Source organism: Macrobrachium nipponense, chromosome 3, assembly GCF_015104395.2.
Source record: "Macrobrachium nipponense isolate FS-2020 chromosome 3, ASM1510439v2, whole genome shotgun sequence".
Lineage (NCBI taxonomy): Eukaryota > Metazoa > Arthropoda > Malacostraca > Decapoda > Palaemonidae > Macrobrachium > Macrobrachium nipponense.
This window is the reverse complement of record NC_087202.1, coordinates 79,297,984-79,316,383: the sequence shown is the minus strand read 5'-3', so window position 1 is coordinate 79,316,383 and position 18,400 is coordinate 79,297,984. Positions and strand designations below refer to the sequence as shown.

Below are 18,400 nucleotides of genomic sequence, written 5' to 3'. Positions count from 1 at the left end.
ATATATATATATATATATATATATATATATATATATATATGAACAAATGATTTCCATGTTAGTCTAAAATGTTTTAATGAAGGTTATAATACCATTTTGAAAGAAACAACAAAATCGTCTGTATAAATAAAAAGATGATGCAGATAACAGTACGAACATTAAATTACAAGAGGCCACGAGAGAGAGAGAGAGAGAGAGAGAGAGAGGAGGTTGGTGCCAGGTTATGGCACTATGTAGGAGAGAAGGATACATACACAGCGGTGTCAGGTGACACAAGGCAGAAGAGAAGGTCGTGACCTAGACCTTTTCCCAAACCTCCTTGAACATACCCTTAATCCTGAATCAACATACACAAAATGAGATATTCTTAGATAAGTGAATCTGAGAACATAACTGAATGTTCACTTTTCCTGAAATATCAAACTAAAACTGGTTCTTGCAAGAGCGAGTTTAGAAGTATAAAGTCTTTTTAAAAAATTTCAAGGAAACTGAAAAGTAAAGTTTTATAACATATATTTACATATTCAACAGTATGCTGCGTTCCATTAAAAAGGGTGGCTCTAAAAAATACAAAAGCTAAGTCACTGCTATATTTACCCTTAAAAGTACCGAATCAAGTATGAAGCAATGTCAAAAAAAACTTTAAATCTGTCACTTACTCATATGTGATATTTTTAATACTCATTTTAATTAAGCAAACGTCACTTAATATCGAATCCGCCATACTTTGGGAATAACTTCCAAATGGAATTAAAACTGATAAGTGTTCTCGCCTCGCCAAGGGTTCGAACCCAGGCGTTTGCTTTGATACAGTGATAAACAGTCGACGTGACCATTCGGCCATCAAGAAATTTACTTATCAGCTATTAGGGTAGAGATCGGTTAACATGGACTCTTAATGTACAGAACCTGAATTCGACATTTTACCACTGTTAACAAACAAAGGGTTCGAATCCTGGCTGGGACAGAGGGACCTATTCAATAATGACTCCCTTTGGGTGGGAGTTATTCCCAAAGTATGTTTGATATTGGTGAGCTTAATATATAAATATAATATTTATCCACACTAAAAAAAACAAGATGATATTTATAGAGCCCCTTCTGTACTACATAATGCCGTCTCCGATATCAAGCTTAAAAATATAAACATTATCGCTGCGCCAGACACCCCATAAAGATCCCGCAGCGTGTTTACCAACACTCGTACATAAACACACAATCGGGGACGTAAAATTATTAAAACATAGTCTTCAGACACGGAGGAACACCTCATTAAGATTTAGATGACGTTCCTAGCGCCCTACTCCTCCGACCAAGAGGTCCTTTTCCTAGTTCAGAGAGAGAGAGAGAGAGAGAGAGAGAGAGAGAGAGAGAGAGAGAGAGAGAGTGTAATTACAAGCAAGCTGATATGATACGCAGTGCTTCAGTGGCAACCTGTGGCATGATGGTAAATTGAAGTGTTACCCTAACATAAAAAAAAAAATGTTTTAACCTAAAGTTGAGCAAAAACCAACCTAAACCTCATTCTAATTTAGCCCCACTTTCCCCCTCCGTTCATGACTAAGGTGGTTAGAGTAATGGAGATGCCCTCCACGTCGGCCTCTTAAGGAAGAGAATTACCGACTCCTAGAATAGTTACTGGCAACCTTGCTACTCAATACCCATTTGTACATAACTATCCAAAATCAGCTAACAGTAACTCACAAACAGAGTACACAGGATAGACGAAATGCAAACCGAGAAGAGAGGGGGGGGGGGGGGGGGGGCGCCTTCAGAAATAAACAAGATGTCCAGGAACTTATAATTCACAAACAGAATAAGATTTCAGTATGTGAATTAAGAGAAATAAGAGACCTCCCCTCCCACCCCCCAACACCCAACAACACTTAATAACAAAACCACGAAACTGTGTCCAAGAAACAGAATGTGCTGAAGACGAGGAAACGGCGCCAAAGAAACAGAATGCGCTGAAGACGACGACGAAGACTAAGAGGAAGAAACAGAGAGAATGAGGGAGGGAGGGACACGATGACATGACCTAATTACACACGACATCAAGCAAGCCTTGTTTATGAGAGCGCCCGACGTCAGTTTCAGCAGATCAAAGTAGTATTTAGCGAGTCGTTGGGCTCCCACGAAAAAGGGTCGGGTTACGTCTTTTGGGATGGAGCCATTCCTGAAGGAGGAGGAGGAGGAGGAGGAGCGTCTCTCTCTCTCTCTCTCTCTCTCTCTCTCTCTCTCTCGGTAGTCGCAGCATGGGGCCTGGGTCGTCGGCGACCTCTTTGAAGCATTTAAACCTAATTATCTTAAGATAGATGTACATGAGAAGCATCTGTGGAAACAATTACGGGATCTCCTCCCGGGATCAAAAGAGAAGTTATCTTCAGGACCTAAAAAAAAAAAGGCTTTATTTCTAAAATCCTTTCTATAAAGCATGACCTCAGAAGAGGAGGAGGAGGAGGAGGAGGAGGAGGAGGAGGAGGCTTGTTGATAAACTCTTAGCCAGCTTCGTCCACAAATGAGCAACCTCTATTTTTTTTTTTATTCCTTCACAGTGCAAATAAAAGCCACAGAAACCAGCGCTTACAGCATCACAGGTCTTTTTTTTTTTTTTTTTTTTTTTTTTTTTTACAGGGGAGCTAACAGCTGCAGACATCAGCTTTTACAGGAGTAAAAGTGTCTTTTCTCCTTTACTTTGCAAATAACAGCTACAAATTGCAACAAAGAGCTCTCATACGGTACAAATAAAAGCTACAGAGAATAGCTCTTATGACGACGTTCTTCATTTCCTTAAGTGCAATAAAAGCTACAGAGACAGCAGCAGCTCTGACGTGGGAGGGGGGTGGGGTGGGGTGGGGTGGGGTGGGGGTGGGGATTGGGGTGGGGAGGGTAGGTCACCATCTATACGCGGCTAACTGATATGGGGGAAGGGCATCATAAAGAGCATCACTAAACCACATACAATTGCCCCCCCCCCTCCCCCCAAAAAAAAAGAAAAAAAAGAGAGAAAAAAAAAAAGCAGAAACGACTGGCAGTTTCCACTGCAAAAGACGGGCGTCAAATCGTGCCTTTACCTACGGCCTCCGAAACCCAGTTCGCGTCGTCCAATGAAGAGCCAGGGCCACGTGAAACTAATTAGACGAAATTCCTGGCGACAGACGAAGTCGTATTGCTGTTGCTGCTGCAGCGCTGCTAAAATTACATGCAACGCCCATCCGTCGCTTGCGAGGTTTGAGAGAGCGAAATAAATCTTTTATTTGTGTTTGTAAAACAGTGTCTACTCGGCAAACACCAAAAAGAAGGAAAGCAAATACTATCAAAAGACACGACACTGCTACGTACGCCTGAATAAACACGGCGTTAACTACGAAACCGTCTCATTTTATGTCTCGTCTGCTGCAGTCCCTTTCTCTTCTTCTGTGGGGCCCAGGGGTCCCACGGCATCGTCCTAACACCCCCACCCCCCCTTTCTATTTCTCTCTCTTTTCCCCTCACCTTACACTAAGAATAAGTGAAGAAACAAAACGTGATTGTCATTTCCCTAACAGGATCTCCAGAGTGAAAAATTCAATAAACGATGAACGCAACAACAAAAAATTAGTTTAATTATATATATGTATATATATAAATATATATATATATATATATATATATATATATATATATATATATATATATATATATATATATAATATGCTGTACAAAATAAAACCTTCGCTTACGTTATATATATTTCTTATCTTTCCCATGAAACCCTCTCCAGTTTCCTCCAGTATTACAATTTCAGAAAAGCCTCTGCGAGAGAATAATACTAGATGTCTCCGGTGTAAACAAAACATTAAGTGAGGAATGTCTCCGCTTTATGCGCTGTTGTAGTGTTTAAAACAACCCTGACTTAGTTCAGTCTCTCTCTCTCTCTCTCTCTCTCTCTCTCTCTCTCTCTCTCTACATCTTTCTATTTTTCCCCTAACCCACCCCTTCCTCTTTTAATCCTCCTCTTTCTTCCTCTTTTCATCCCAAACACACGATGCAAGTGAGGAAGCGATGGAGAAAGGAGAGGAAATAGTTTGTTAACATTTAAAAGATTCCCAAACTTTCTCTCTCTTCTCCATTTGAAAACCCTCTTCTTCCTCTCTTTTCCGAAGCAGAGACGGGAAGAAGAAGAAGAAGAAGAGGAGGAGGAGGAGAGGCGAGAGGAGAAGGGGAGGAGGAGGAGGAGGAGGAGAGAGAGAGAAATGGTTTAGGCTGGTGATCCCTCGGAATGGTTGTAACAGACGTTTAGTGGGGGTGGGCGCTAACAGGCGGATGGCTTGATACCAGTCGCCCGGGAGAGAAGACAAAAGGCGTTCAGTTACACATCGACGAGATCTGAATTTTTGGTTGAGCACAACGAGGCATCTTATTCCATTAGGATCAATTAACGAGACACAAGTAAACAACATAATAAAAAAAAAATAAGGCGACGCTTAAGCGAAGGTTCCTCCAACTCGCACATGAGTTTTTCTTTTTTCCTTTTTTTAAAGTGTATAGCCTTAATTACAGACGATTGTACTGGACCTTATCTGTCATAGGGAATACGGCAATGGGACATAATGAGACCCTAAAAGCAGCGCAATGAGTGGAGTTAGTGTAAGAGTCCATGACCATACTTATTGCAAAGCCATCTACCAGAATTATATTAATTAACCAATTGTTTTCATGTAATGGTTAGTATGAATAACTTGCGTCTTGGGATGGTTATTACAGCGTAATAAACATTCTTTATTGAGTTTTCATAAATAACAAATACATGTTATTCTTTACTGCGGAAACTTACCAGACACATGAATAGTCTCTTAGCATTACTTAATAAAACGACCATAAATAGTTGTTTCCCTTGGACATTTATTTTATTAATAAACGGGAAAGGTTTTCTTAAACATGTACCTATTGCGGTCATAGGCGACAGTCTGGTACATTATAATATCAACTTGAGTCAATATAAACAAATATAAACCCTCTGCGTTATAAATAACGGAACCAGCTCTCATGATCATTTTTACTATCTGATGCCACAATTCCCTATATTCCGAGCATCCTAAGGCCAGAAAAGTTCCTTCTATTAATTGATGTGTACCATCAATTACGTGACGTGATTGATGGTACACATTGATAAGGAGCAATGAATGCTAGTCTAGCGTTTTATCTCTTTCTCTCCACCCTAGATACATAAACATCTCCTTCTGTCAACAGAGGCATACTGGATTTATGGGATCGAACGCAGTCGTCCCGCCTCGTCTGGCTCATGGATCGAACGCGGCTCGTCACTAGGGAGCTAAACGAGCTACCATTCAAGCCTAAGCTCAATAGAGAGAGAGAGAGAGAGAGAGAGAGAGAGAGAGAGAGAGAGAACTGTGTCCACGTACGCTGTCTTGAAATCTTTTATCCAAAAAGGTGGAACCTTAGTATCAATCAGAGGGGTTTGAATCCATAGTTTCTTCACATCATATTCAGTTCTCGCCTTCCACCCCAAAAAGGACTCGAAGCCGGCTTTCGATCTAATGCGCTCTAATGAAAGATTCGGGGGGAAAAGATCAAATCCTTCTTACTAACCGTTGGATTCGAATAATAGTTTTTAACAATCAATTTAATTCCATGCTGTACTAAGTAACCTAATTATAAATACTAACTGATACCCAATGGGTAAGAAGCCCAATTTCTGCAAGAGATCGAACCTCTCTACCCAAAACTTGGGGTAGCCGATTGAATTTCGAAGACCGTTACTGCTCCACTACCACTACCACGACTCAAATGAAAAAAAAAAATGTATATTCTACTCTATTGAGGGGGGATGAGGCACATACATACCTGTCCCTGTACAGTCTCCTACACCACGCATAAGCGTCGGGATCTCTGACCCACCTGGGAGAGACAAAAACTAAATAAATAAAACAAAGGTGGTGCACCCATTCTCACGGAGGACAAAAGTAAAGGTACTTTCGTCCAACGGAGTCTCCCGCTTATCCCACTATCATCTATTATTTTTTTCTAATTCTATCTCGTCTACGCAATACTCTAACTTATGAGAGAGAGAGAGAGAGAGAGAGAGAGAGAGAGAGAGAGAGAGAGAGAGAGAAACTGCGAGACTTACCATAAACATTTTCCAGAAAGTATATCTAATGTAACGTGTTTATATATATATATATATATATATATATATATAATATATATATATATATATATATATATCCATAAACTTTTAGCAACTCATTTTGGGATAAAGCTGCTGGTCCCACGTCCTTTGTAACCCTGGCTTCCGATATTATAGCCCTCTAACTATCAAGTGCTTAATACATTGCTTAACACTTTAACTGTTGCAAAATCCCTAGCGATAGCAATTTTTTTACTTCCAATGAAAAACAAGGGCAGCTGAACGAGACGATAAATTAGAAGATCTTGATGAATTTCACAGCAACATAAGATGTAAAAATCAAAATAAAAAATTTAATCTATTAATTTTGTAATCGATTCAACAAAACGAATATCTGTTAGAAATTACAAATAACTTCCACATGACAACGTGGTAGAGACTCACCAGCCATAACGACAACCAGGTCTCAACGAGTGCAACATTAATCCCACAGACTAAGACTTCAATTAAGAGAACAATTGGAGGATAAAAGCAGATAAAAAAAAAGGCGAGGAGCCCCTAGCGAGGGGTGGGGGGGTCCATAGTTTGTCGGTCCCGATTGGAAAACAAAACCGTATCACTCATCCGGCGGAATTTGAAATCTCATCGGGGGGCTTTTAACAAGCAGAGGTAACCCCTCCTTCCTTCCCCTCTCTAGCTTCCCCCTCCCCCCTCCTCCTCCTATCCTCCCCCCCCCCCCCCACCACAACCTCCTCCCGTGTGTTCTGAGCCAGCAACAATCGCCACAATCTGCCACAATCGGCTCAGTGGCCGGCACAAAACAAACACTCGGTTGGGGGGATCGACACAAACACACGCCAACAAAGCCCTTCCGACGGTAGGGGTTAAATCGGTTCGGAAAAGGGGAAGGGAAGGGAAGGGAGGGAACGGCCACTATAGTAGTAGGGCTTTTAACCCATTCGCAAAACCCACCACCACAAGCCTTCTTCAACCCTTCCCCCTCCCGCCCCGCCCGCCATCTACTACTTTCAACCGAAGGCCGCCCTCTCAGCCCCGCCCACCCTCCCACCGCCCCCTCCTCCTCCTCCTCCAACCCCCACCCCACAGAGCATCGTCCAAAACGTCCCCTCTCTCTCTCTCTCTCTCTCTTTTTTACTCCCATTTTCCCCTACCATCATCTTTGTGAAGATGATAACGACAAGAGAGTTGTCAGGAGAATGGAGGCTATGTATCACGTACGGGTGGAGGATTAATATAATAGTAGAAGGGTTATGAGGATAATTCCTGAAAATTAAATTAAAAAAAAATACATTAGAGCTCTTTCATTCAAGCGTCCGAATGAGAGAGAGAAAGAGAGATAGAGGGAGAGAGAGAGAGAGATTTTCGAAACAGAATCCAAGTAGCGATTACATAACATGGCCACCAACCTTCAGCAAAAGGCAGAAAAAAATAATATCACAAGCTGCTCTATTCCGTCGATGGATTGAGAGAGAGAGAGAGAGAGAGAGAGAGAGAGAGAGATGGCCATTTTCAAACAGCATCCAAGTAGCCATTGCAATACGCGACCGCCACCATCACATGCTACCGTACCGACAATGATGGCGATCTCGGCCACTCAATATGGCAATCAATTTCGCAAAACTCCGACTCTCCAGGATTCATTCCGGGGTTGGCGGGAGAATGTCTAAAATGCCAAAGCCGAACATCGTAGCTTGCTCGGAATGTAAAGGTATTTCTTTGTGAAGTATGCCCCAACATCACTGATAAAAAAATGGGGGAGGTAATTTTCCCCAAAAATTATGTGAGACCGTATGTGTGCGCACGCGTGGAAATAAGCGTGGATAAGATCACACCACAGAAGCAGTTTATTTCCAGTTGCAATAATGTGCTCCATGGTCCCCTCCACGAGCATGTACTGGCAAAAGGCCACCTCGACCTACGTAACCTTACTGTAAATTTTCAACTGCGCAAAAAAGTAGCAAATAAAAGATGACATTAACGAAAACATCGATATTTTCTCTTCCTAGTTTCTACGCAAACTAAAAGCCTTTTTACCTTTGATGCACAGCACTTATTTCATGAATGCTCAATAATCTTCTCCGCCTCTTTCCCATTTGCATTATTAAATAAATCAAAACTGCAGCTTCCTTTCTATAACAGTATCACGCAATACCTGCGTTTCCTCATTCTCCTTTCTCATCATTATCTGACCCTTTTTTTATGACTTGCTTTTCACCAACGGTGCCAAGATCTCCTTCCTTGTAACTTCTTGCGTCTCTCGTAGCCTCCATCTTCTTCCCTCTCGATAAAATTCTACTATTTGATTTTCTTTCCTCCAAACTTCCAATCTTCCATCGTCTTCAACATAACTCTACTTCTGTTCCTCCAACATCACATTCTTTCTCTACCAACCTTCTCGCTTCTCATCTATCAGATGCCTTTCCTTCAGCAATCTCCTCTGTCCTCCATCTACTTGATTTGATTATGAAATTTAGGCCTTGAGGACCAAACGCCGGAAAACCATAAGAATTACTAAGTATCCTCCTCCATCTACTGCCTTTCCTTTAGTATCCCATCCATTATCATCTTCCTCTACCTTCCATCATTCTTCCCGAAACTTTATCCACCCTCGCAAAATTCTCCCTCTTCCTCCCTCCCTTTCTATCTTCCTCGGCTCAGAACAATTTCCTCTCTTCCTGCTCTGTTTTAATTGGCTCCTTACTTTCAACCCCATGAACCATTTCCTCGTCTCTATACGTCCTTTTCCGCTCGTTGGCCTCAGAGTGCCACTCTCACTAACCATATGCAGTTCCACTGGTGCCACGGAGTGCCATCATAATTAACACCAGCCATGGTCCTCTTCTCCAAGGTATTGTCGAACTTTAAGTAAAATATGCATATCATTCCGAGCGCTCCATGAGCTGACGACTTGCTACTCATGCAAACACTTTCCCGTATTAAAAATAAATTAATTTATTTCTGTTCTCCAAGATACAATTATGTCTGAGACCAGTTTCTTTATCTTTCTGTAATAAATTTCGAGTCGCAATGCCAGGTTCATATTATATGCTTCTTGAGAATTTCATAAATTATATTGATTTGTAAATTCACCCCACCCGACAAAGAAAACATTTCTAAGTCTGTTGTTTTATAATTACATAAAAAAAAAATTTCGAGTACAACTTAACTGCATGATTGCTTTTGGGTTTTTGCAAAACGAAAAGTTATCAACAGAGTGACAGCCTCTAGATACTTAAGAGATATTCTTGAAGAAAACTTATATGCCCAGCAAACACATAGTAATCAGTCAGTGGAATATTATAACTCACACAGACCCCAAATAGAGAAAGAAGTCCCACTGAACTTGTACAAGCAATTTCCAAGTTTTGTATAAAAGCATTTCCCATTATCAGAAAAACGTTTTCTCTCCTGTTTTCATTTCTGCTTATTTCCCTCCCAGGGTTCTTCAAAAGGAAACGTCATGCACCCCGCAGCCTTGGTACCTTTCAACCAACTCATTCGCGTTTATTTTATTTAATAATAATTCGTTCCTGGAAATTAAATTCTAAATCTAAACTGCATTTTTTGTTCTACCTCTCTCTTAATAGTACATCTGCTAACCCTTTCTCACCAACTTCCATTTTGGACCAGTCTACATCAACTTATTGTAGCCGTCTCTTTTCTCATGAGTATACCTGCGTTTGGTTATCACAAAAATCGAACGATACCCTTAATCTATGGCAACAGTGACAAATTCTCTCTCTCTCTCTCTCTCTCTCTCTCTCTCTCTCTCTCTCTCTTCCGAGTCACAAAGCCGTTGGAGGCGAGCTGGGGAGGTGGATAATACAAAACCAGAGGTTCAAAACAGAAATCTTTATAAACCTCTTTTTCTCTCGCTAGAGTTATCCCACTGTGGGAAGGATTGAACATTCTCTCTCCTCACCCCAACCCAAAACCTCCAGCGCCCCACAACCCGTCCCCCCTACCCCCACTAACTTCCTTGTGTCAGGGCGTAGATGGTCATGAGGGTAAAGGGGAGAGAGAGAGAGAGAGAGAGAGAGAGAGAGAGAGAGAGAGAGAGAGAGAGAGACATTTTCATACTGGGGATGATGCGAAGACGAGAGACAAATTTACTTAGAATACACTCATACAATTTTCTAAATATTATTATTATTATTATTATTATTATTATTATTATTATTATTATTATTATTATCAATGTTGGACATACTTTGGAACAAAGAAAAGACCAGGTATTTGCGTTTTATGTTTCTACAGTTTATAACTCCCCATAGAGATCAAAAGAATTATGTAGCTAAGAAGAGCATAGAGATGATAATATATATTTATATATATAGTATATACTATATTATATATATATATATATATATATATATATATATATATATATACACTAAAAAGTAATTTCCTGATTTCTGATGGGATTTGCGAATCAGACCCATTGTTTGTTTAACACTTAAAAATTTTGGTCAGTGATCGATTCCAGTACAATAGATAAAATTGCTTGACTGTTAGCAAAGGAGGAACTTTTTTCCAAGAAAAATGAGAGGAGCCGGGAAAAATGGAGGCCCACATCAAAACTAGCTTTATGAGAAAAACAGAATAAAACCCTCATTTTTAAAACGATAATGATCGCGTGAGTCATTTTTTTTTTCTGAAGTAACTTTCAAAAGTTCTAACTCGGTCCTGTGATCTGTGCCAAAATGAAGTCATGTTTTTAATGTAACTTTTAAAATAAAATTTTAAAAAGTCTTCCTTGTACCACAATAAACCCTCTGATGCATTTTTATCACACATAAATCATACGCAACGAGAGGAGATGACAAAAAAAATTAGATAAAAAAAAATCAGAAGAAAAAAATACCGGTTTTTGTGTAAAGAACGTTTGCCATTCTCCATTCGTTCCTCGGAATGCGAGATGGCGTATCACCCGAAAGGCGAAAACCAGATTATGAAGGTATTGACGACGAAAAAAATTTCATAACCAATAAACCTGACGTTAATCCAACCATTTAGGTTTTAAATCCCATTAGGAGCGGTTCTGATCCCTCAGCTTCTCCCCCCCGTCCCCCCTTCCCTTAAGTCCTACATAGGGGGGACTACCCCCACCCCCTCCCCCAACATACCAGCCTCCTGGCAAAAGGACACTTCAAAAAATCCAGCCCCTGGAAGGAAAGTGTACCCAGTAGATGTCACAGCTGTCACAGTCCATCGCCGACTGACAAAAAATCTTCAGCCAAATTTCGTCACGCTTCTACACCTGTAAAGTCAGTTCCCCCCTCTCTCTCTCTCTTCCATCTCTTCGATCCAACTACCTCTAAATTCATCCCCATCCGAGGTTATCCTCGAAGGATGACCTCGAAGGACCCAAGAGTGCAGAAAGTAAGAGTTTGAGAACGAAGCAGACTATAAAACGGACGAAACAAACGCGGAGACAAGTGACACAAAATGACAGGAGGCACGCACACACGCATACACACACACACACAGCAGGAGTCCTACAGGAGTCTAGGGATCACTTTTCGGCGTCCCTTAACATTCCGGCATTGTGGCAGGGATATAGTAAATACGGGACTCAACATTCACGGCATGGGAAAGGTAAGCAGGATAAAGGACAAGAGAAAAGAGAGGAGGAGCGGAGGTCGAGAGAGAGAAGAAGAGAGAGAAAGAGGAGAGAGAGAGAGAGAGAGAGAGAGAGAGAGAGAAGGGAGGGGGGAGAGAGAGAAGGGAGGGGGCACTGTGCCCAAATGCGCTTTGTATGGCAGAATGACGCACAACATATAAAGTTTTTCCGTTGTGAGGGAAAAAAGGGAAACATTCTCTTTAGCCACTTTTCCCTCACTTACAAGACTTGAAGAGCCTCCCGCTAAATAGGCCTTGGGTGTTAGCAGTTCGGAAAATACTTAACATTGTCATCAGGATTATAAGTGGATATTCAACATTATAATCATCGAAAAAGAAAACCACGATAGGGCCTGAAAGTACTCGAGTGTAGTAGTAAAATGATTTGTAAATACTAACAAGTAAACAAGTTAGACTCAGTAATTTTGTGGGTTTCTTTTTCAATCTTCAGAAGAAAACTGAAAGAAGTTTTTGTTTGGTTCATTATAATAATCATTATAACTAGGAATATCATTAGTACTTGCTGCATGATTTCGGAATGATAAATAAAAAAAACTTACACAAAAAAAAAAAAACAATAATGATCTGATAACTCCCAACCATACATTCATCAAGTTCGAAATTACAAATGTCTTTTGAAATATACATCTCAGGACAATAATATTTTTTATAATTAACTTGCAAGCTGGACGACAAAATCAAATCTCAAAAAGTGACCGAGATCCGACAAAAGCTGAAGGCAGCCGACGATATGTTCAAATCAACCAAAGGGAATATCTGAAATTCACTAACCTAGAGGAAATTTGATGCTATTAAAGGCCCCTGGGATTATTCAGAGAGACTTGAAGGATGCCGGCTTGTGTTTAAAGGACATCTACAGTATAGGAACCAGGCAGTGAACGAGAAAGTCTTTGTACCCCCCCCCCCCCTCCAACACACACACACACATATATGTAGAATCTACTGGTCACTTTTATACCAGATACATATGCAACTGTAATAGCCACAATGCAGTCTTAACTTCTTGAATTCTTTGCTCTTTTTTGGGTAAGCTTGTCACTATACATAAATATATTATATATATACATATATACATACATATTATATATATAACATATTATATATATAAACCCTACTGAAATAAGCATGTAATCGTAATATAAATAAACTATAAGGAAATTTCGGATCTACTACATGGATCTAGGAGGCAGCAGGAGAGAGAGAGAGAGAGAGAGAGAGAGAGAGAGAGAGAGAGAGAATCTCCTCCACTGTAACAAAAGACATAGCTCCTAAATCCGAAGGCAAAATAAGCTACGGTCAGAGTCTTTCTGAAGGACGAAAGAAGGAGGAAGCCTTTACAAGAAGGACCCTTCGCCTCCTCGTCTTCTTCCTTCTCCTTCTCCTCCTCAGAGGAAGAGGAGGAGAAGGAGGACAACAAGCATCTCCTTCCTTGGGAGATTCTTCTGACCTGACCATTCAAGAAGGACTCCTGCCTTAGCTTTGCCAACATCTCATGGAATCATCGGCAGCAGACGGACGTTTCTGGTACCTTGGCTCGGCCTTTGCCAGAGCCTTTTAATAAAAAGAGGAAGAAAAAAGAAAAAAAGTAACAAAAGAAGAAAAGGGATTGGAGGGAGGGCCGTGTGGTAGGAGATGGCTTGGAGGGGGCGGGGTTAAGGGGGAGAGGGTAGAGAGGGGGGGAGGGAGAAAAGGTGAGAGGGTAGTTTTTTTTCCACACAGGCCTTCCATCATCGCCTTGAAGTAGGCTAATAAAGTTATAATCGTCTACAACAACAAGATGAACGTAGTGGCTGCACCTCTTTTCGAAGTCGACCAGAACGTCTCATTTAGGCAGATCGAATTTGAAGCTACTTTAGGCGTCAGAAGAGGATAAAAGTACGATAAAGACAACAGATGCCAATTACACCACAGTGCATAAAAATATAACTCCAGTCAAATCAAAATACAAAAGAATCTTTACATTTGTCGATTTGTATCAGATCTGTTACATTCTTAAGCAATATCAAGGCGAATTCATGATCTTTCTCTTTAATTTACGAGTTTTCACTCAATACTTACCAAGCTTCTAGTACATCAAGACTTCGAAATAAATTTTTTCATTATGAAGTGACTTGAATGTGCAAGCTACTTTACTAACATGAGTCATAAGTCACATGACAGCGAAAAGTTTGCTGAGTGATAATGAATCATTAATTGGTTGCCATATCCGTCATTAGCCACGTGAGAGACTACATATATACGGCGCATTCTTAAATGCCTTCTTATTTTGCCACTAAACAAAAAGACACATCATATATGTAAAGAAATCTGTGATTGGTGTGATCTTCCGAGGACCATTCCAGTATATTTGACACAAGTAAAAAGCTGCCACTATATCATTTCACTACGAAAATACGAACAAATCATGTATAGAAGTCACTAGAAATGTTCTAATGGTTCAATTTTAAAAGAACGTATTTTGTAAGTCTATTTTGCTAAGTCTTAAATTGCTTATTGGTCTATACCGATATCTTTCCTTCTTTGGATTATGATAAGTTAGTCTCTCTCTCTCTCGCTCTCTCTCTCTCTCTCTCTCTAAAGCAGCCATCCTCCGTTAATCATGCCCTCCTGAATGCTTCCCCCCCACCTCACCCCCCGCCCCACATGATTCCCCCTCTCCCTTCCCCAACTTCTCTACCTTTCATTCTTCATATGAACCCACCAAGTCTCTCTTCCAATATCCCCCACCCACCACCCACCCACCTGGAGAGTCCAAGGGGGAGACACCACGCACGCCACATTAGTTCCTTTATAAGGCCTCAACTGCCCTGGAAAACGCTGGTTGGCCTTTTCCAGCGCTGCTATGGAGGTCCTCTCATCCCATTCCTAGGCATCTAATCCCCTTTTTCTTGTCTTCCTATGACCAAGAATATACACAGACTAAGAAAAAAAAAAAATTCTGGTAAGTAAAAATGGTTTCCTTCTGAGGCGAAATGGAGAGATTATAAATCCTTTAAATCTACTCTCTCTCTCTCTCTCTCTCTCTCTCTCTCTCTCTCTCTCTCTCTCTCTCTCTCTCTCTCTGTCTTTTAGTAGATTTTGTTAAGATTTCGTTTTTATCTCGTCGTCATTGGACGCTATTCCTTTCTCTATCCCAGTATATACATATATACATACATACATGCATATATATAATACATACATATATATATATACATGTGTGTATGTGTGTGTGTATAATTTCACGGCGAACCAATGCTCATGGTCCTCGCCGACCTCCTTAAAATGGATAATATTCACACGTGATAACATCCGACTGATCGTGTCAAATACTTACAATAAAATTCTTTTAGTGTTTGCATAGTGCTTTCATACCTTGCTGTAACCACAATACAACCCGAAACCATCATCATCATATAATTATCATTATTATTAATATAAAATGAAAAGAGCCAGCGTACAATGTCATTAGTACGATGTAGTCTCGTTGCCTCATTCGCTTCCATTAAGGGCTAAATCATTTGAGAAACGACAACGATGTCGACTGTGAAACATCTATAGGACCTTGGGCACCCCACAAAGTTCCTTGTGATACTGAAGCCGCGACGTCGTCGACGCGGCCTATATAGTACTACTACTACCGCTGCTGGGCAGGCAGTCAGTCACTCAGTCTTTAGGTCAGCCCATCTCCTTCCGCTAGCTAGCTCGTCCGTCCGCCTGTCCGTCGCCTTCTCATTTTTCCATCTCGCGGTTCCAATTGAAATGAAGACATTTAACAAGGAGATAAATCAAGGAGATCGCTATAGCCCACAGCCGCGGTGCCCGAGGGATAACGACGTGTCCCACACTTTAAAATCCACTTAATTTTTATGATGAATTTTTATGAGTGCCTCCCCGCTAAGACGCCAGCGGCTTTTACGAGCTTTGGTCCCAAGGCCCAGCGTTGCCAAGTTGGACAGCCAGACAGACGAACGCACGCACACTATACATACATACATAACAAATTATATATATATATATATATATTATATATATATATATAATTCATACATAATATATATACATATATATATATATATATATATATATATATATATATATACAGTGTTAACAGAAGCCACACAAGCCCGCATACTCACAGGCACATTACGTATATACCTATGATAATGCACAACGGCAATCTTTAAAAACTTTGAAAAAACTACCCTAAACAAAATGAAAAATAATAAATAAACAAAGCTGAAAGTCAAGCAACAACAACATCTAGTTCAAACATGTAAAAATCATCGGAGGAAATAACTAGTGGTAACATATTTCTATTTACGCACAATATCCAACCAAACCCGCCCCCCTTCTCTCTTTCTCTCTCTCTACGGAGATAGCAAAAAAATATATACCCATTATACCAATCATATTCATGTCATTCAGTCAATGAGAAGCATCTCTTACAGGATTGGGGATTTGTAAGAGGGGGGGGGGGGTAGGATAAGGGTTGAGGGAGGGGGGAGAGGAGGGAGGAGGAGGAAGGAAGACGTGGTATAGGGCCTCAGATGAGGGTCATTTGGTCAGCATCATGATCTGCAACATAACCTTCAACGACTCCTCCACTATATATGATCATTATTGCTATTACCATTACTTATCAGCACACGATGATTCCACAGGTCTCCTCTATCCAATTGGCCGAACTGAGAGAAGTAATTTTGTTATCAGAAGAATGTTAACTGATAACTTTGCTCAATCTCATGGATAACAACAACAACAATAATAATAATAATAATAATAATAATAATAATAATAATTAATAATAATAATAATAATAATAATAATAATACACTGATTCCCCTTAAAAGATGAAATTACAGTATTTCAAGCAAAAATATTGCTCCTCCCAGATTCCTTACAAATCAGCGAAAACCAATTTGAAGAATGATAACGCATCCTCCCCAAGAATGCATCTATACAACAAATAAAAAGAATGCTCTTTCTTAAAGAATACCAACATTCCACTTTCTTAAAGAATACCGAGCAGTGAAGTTTAAATATGAAGAACCCAAAGCTACGAGTTTCTCAATAAAATCTATTACGAAAAACAATTGGAAATTTTGAAAAAAAAAAAAAAAAAAAAAGGGTGAAAACATAATGGCAGAAATGGAAATTCGAGCTTATCAGACTTAAGAAATCTACGTAGCAAAAGAAGCACAAAAGAAAGGACTAGATATAAAACGAAGTCTACCGGGACCCGCCAAGCCTGAAGGATGTCATATGTCCAGTTTTCATCTCTGTCGCATGATTGATTAACCTCCCATGTCGTAAAAATGGCCAGACATCCCAATCCATTCCCGCTGCCAACGGCCGACTCCAAAATGGTTCGGTCTTGAGAGATCCTATGAACAGAGCCGCCGTTTCACGAGGAATCCTTCTACTACAGCCCTCCTGCGGCCAACCCGGCATCACAGAACACCGACGGATGGGGAGGTCGTCAGCTCGTCGTCGCGCGTCGGAAGGCTGCTTAGAGGAAGAAGGCCCCAAGGGAAGCCTTCCTGAAGGCACCGAAGACGACCCGAGGCGAGAGAGAGAGAGAGAGAGAGAGAGAGAGAGAGAGAGAGAGAGAGAGAGAAGAAGGCGGTCGCCCGCTTGACGCCCGTTCAAAAGCGAACGTTTAGTCATGACTTGCCGAGGTTGGGTTCGGGGAGGTTTCGAAGTAGGCTGCTTACAGCAGCAGCAGGCCCTTTGATGGATCTCCGTCGTAAAATACTAACAAGGTATTAACTCCGATCATCTCATACATAAATTATGTGTGTGTGTGTGCGTGTGTGTTTTAGGGGTTCATTGACAGACAGGACAGACGCCTTATCAGGACCAGAAGAGCGGTAACTATGGTCATTTTCGAACTGCACGAAACCGACGGCGTACGTAGCTTGCGCGTGTTCCCAGTGATCTTCGTCAGCACGGTCCTCTTCGTTTGCCAAAAAAAAAAAAAAAAAAAAAAAAAAAAAAAAAAAAAAAATACACCACCACCCGCGAAACGAAACATTTTCGCAATAAACGTTGGACACGCAAACGATCACCTGACTCGGAGGAGGCAGGAAGAGCTTCTTTTTTTTTTTTCTGCCGCTGGAGTACATTTCACATTTTTACGGTTAGTGTTCGTATAATTTTGTCATTTACAAGCTACGCTCAAGTTTCGCCGCTAACACAAGAATTCGGGAACCGGTCGCCATTTATGATGCCTGAAAGACGAACCTTATTGTAAAAAAGAACACACACACACCGCGAATATCCTCTTTATGAGAAAATATCGTTCTTATTAACCATTACAGATTTCCGCAATTGAATAAGCTCTCGGCATTATCGACGAATTTTTTTTTCTAAACAAACTTTATAGAATTTTCATTTGGAAAATAGGCCTATTTAACATGATACAAAAAACCTTGGCCACTGTCACCTTCGAATTCTCAAGAGAATATGTAACTAAGAAAATTTAAAATTAAATAAAATCTAAATGACTTCCATTAAAAATATCAAAAACAACGTTTTAAAAATGAAAAAAAAAAACAATTTAATACCAATTTCCCAATTTTAAAAACAATATTAGACAAAAAAAGAAAGAAATTCCTCAAGGTA

The 18,400-nt window shown here is 40.4% G+C and overlaps 1 protein-coding gene across 14 annotated transcripts in view; it reads right to left on the bottom strand.

The window, feature by feature from the left end:
• The window catches only part of LOC135221837 (homeobox protein homothorax-like), a 652,109-nt gene that overhangs the window by 401,086 nt on the left and 232,623 nt on the right, over positions 1-18,400 (bottom strand). For 6 of the 14 annotated variants that reach the window (XM_064259739.1, XM_064259738.1, XM_064259741.1 and 3 more), the window contains one exon: positions 5,848-5,901. The exons of the other annotated variants lie outside the window; for them this stretch is intronic. In XM_064259739.1, the coding sequence (XP_064115809.1) occupies positions 5,848-5,901 (54 nt within the window). The remainder of the gene's footprint in view (positions 1-5,847; positions 5,902-18,400) is intronic. 14 annotated transcript variants of the gene reach the window in all.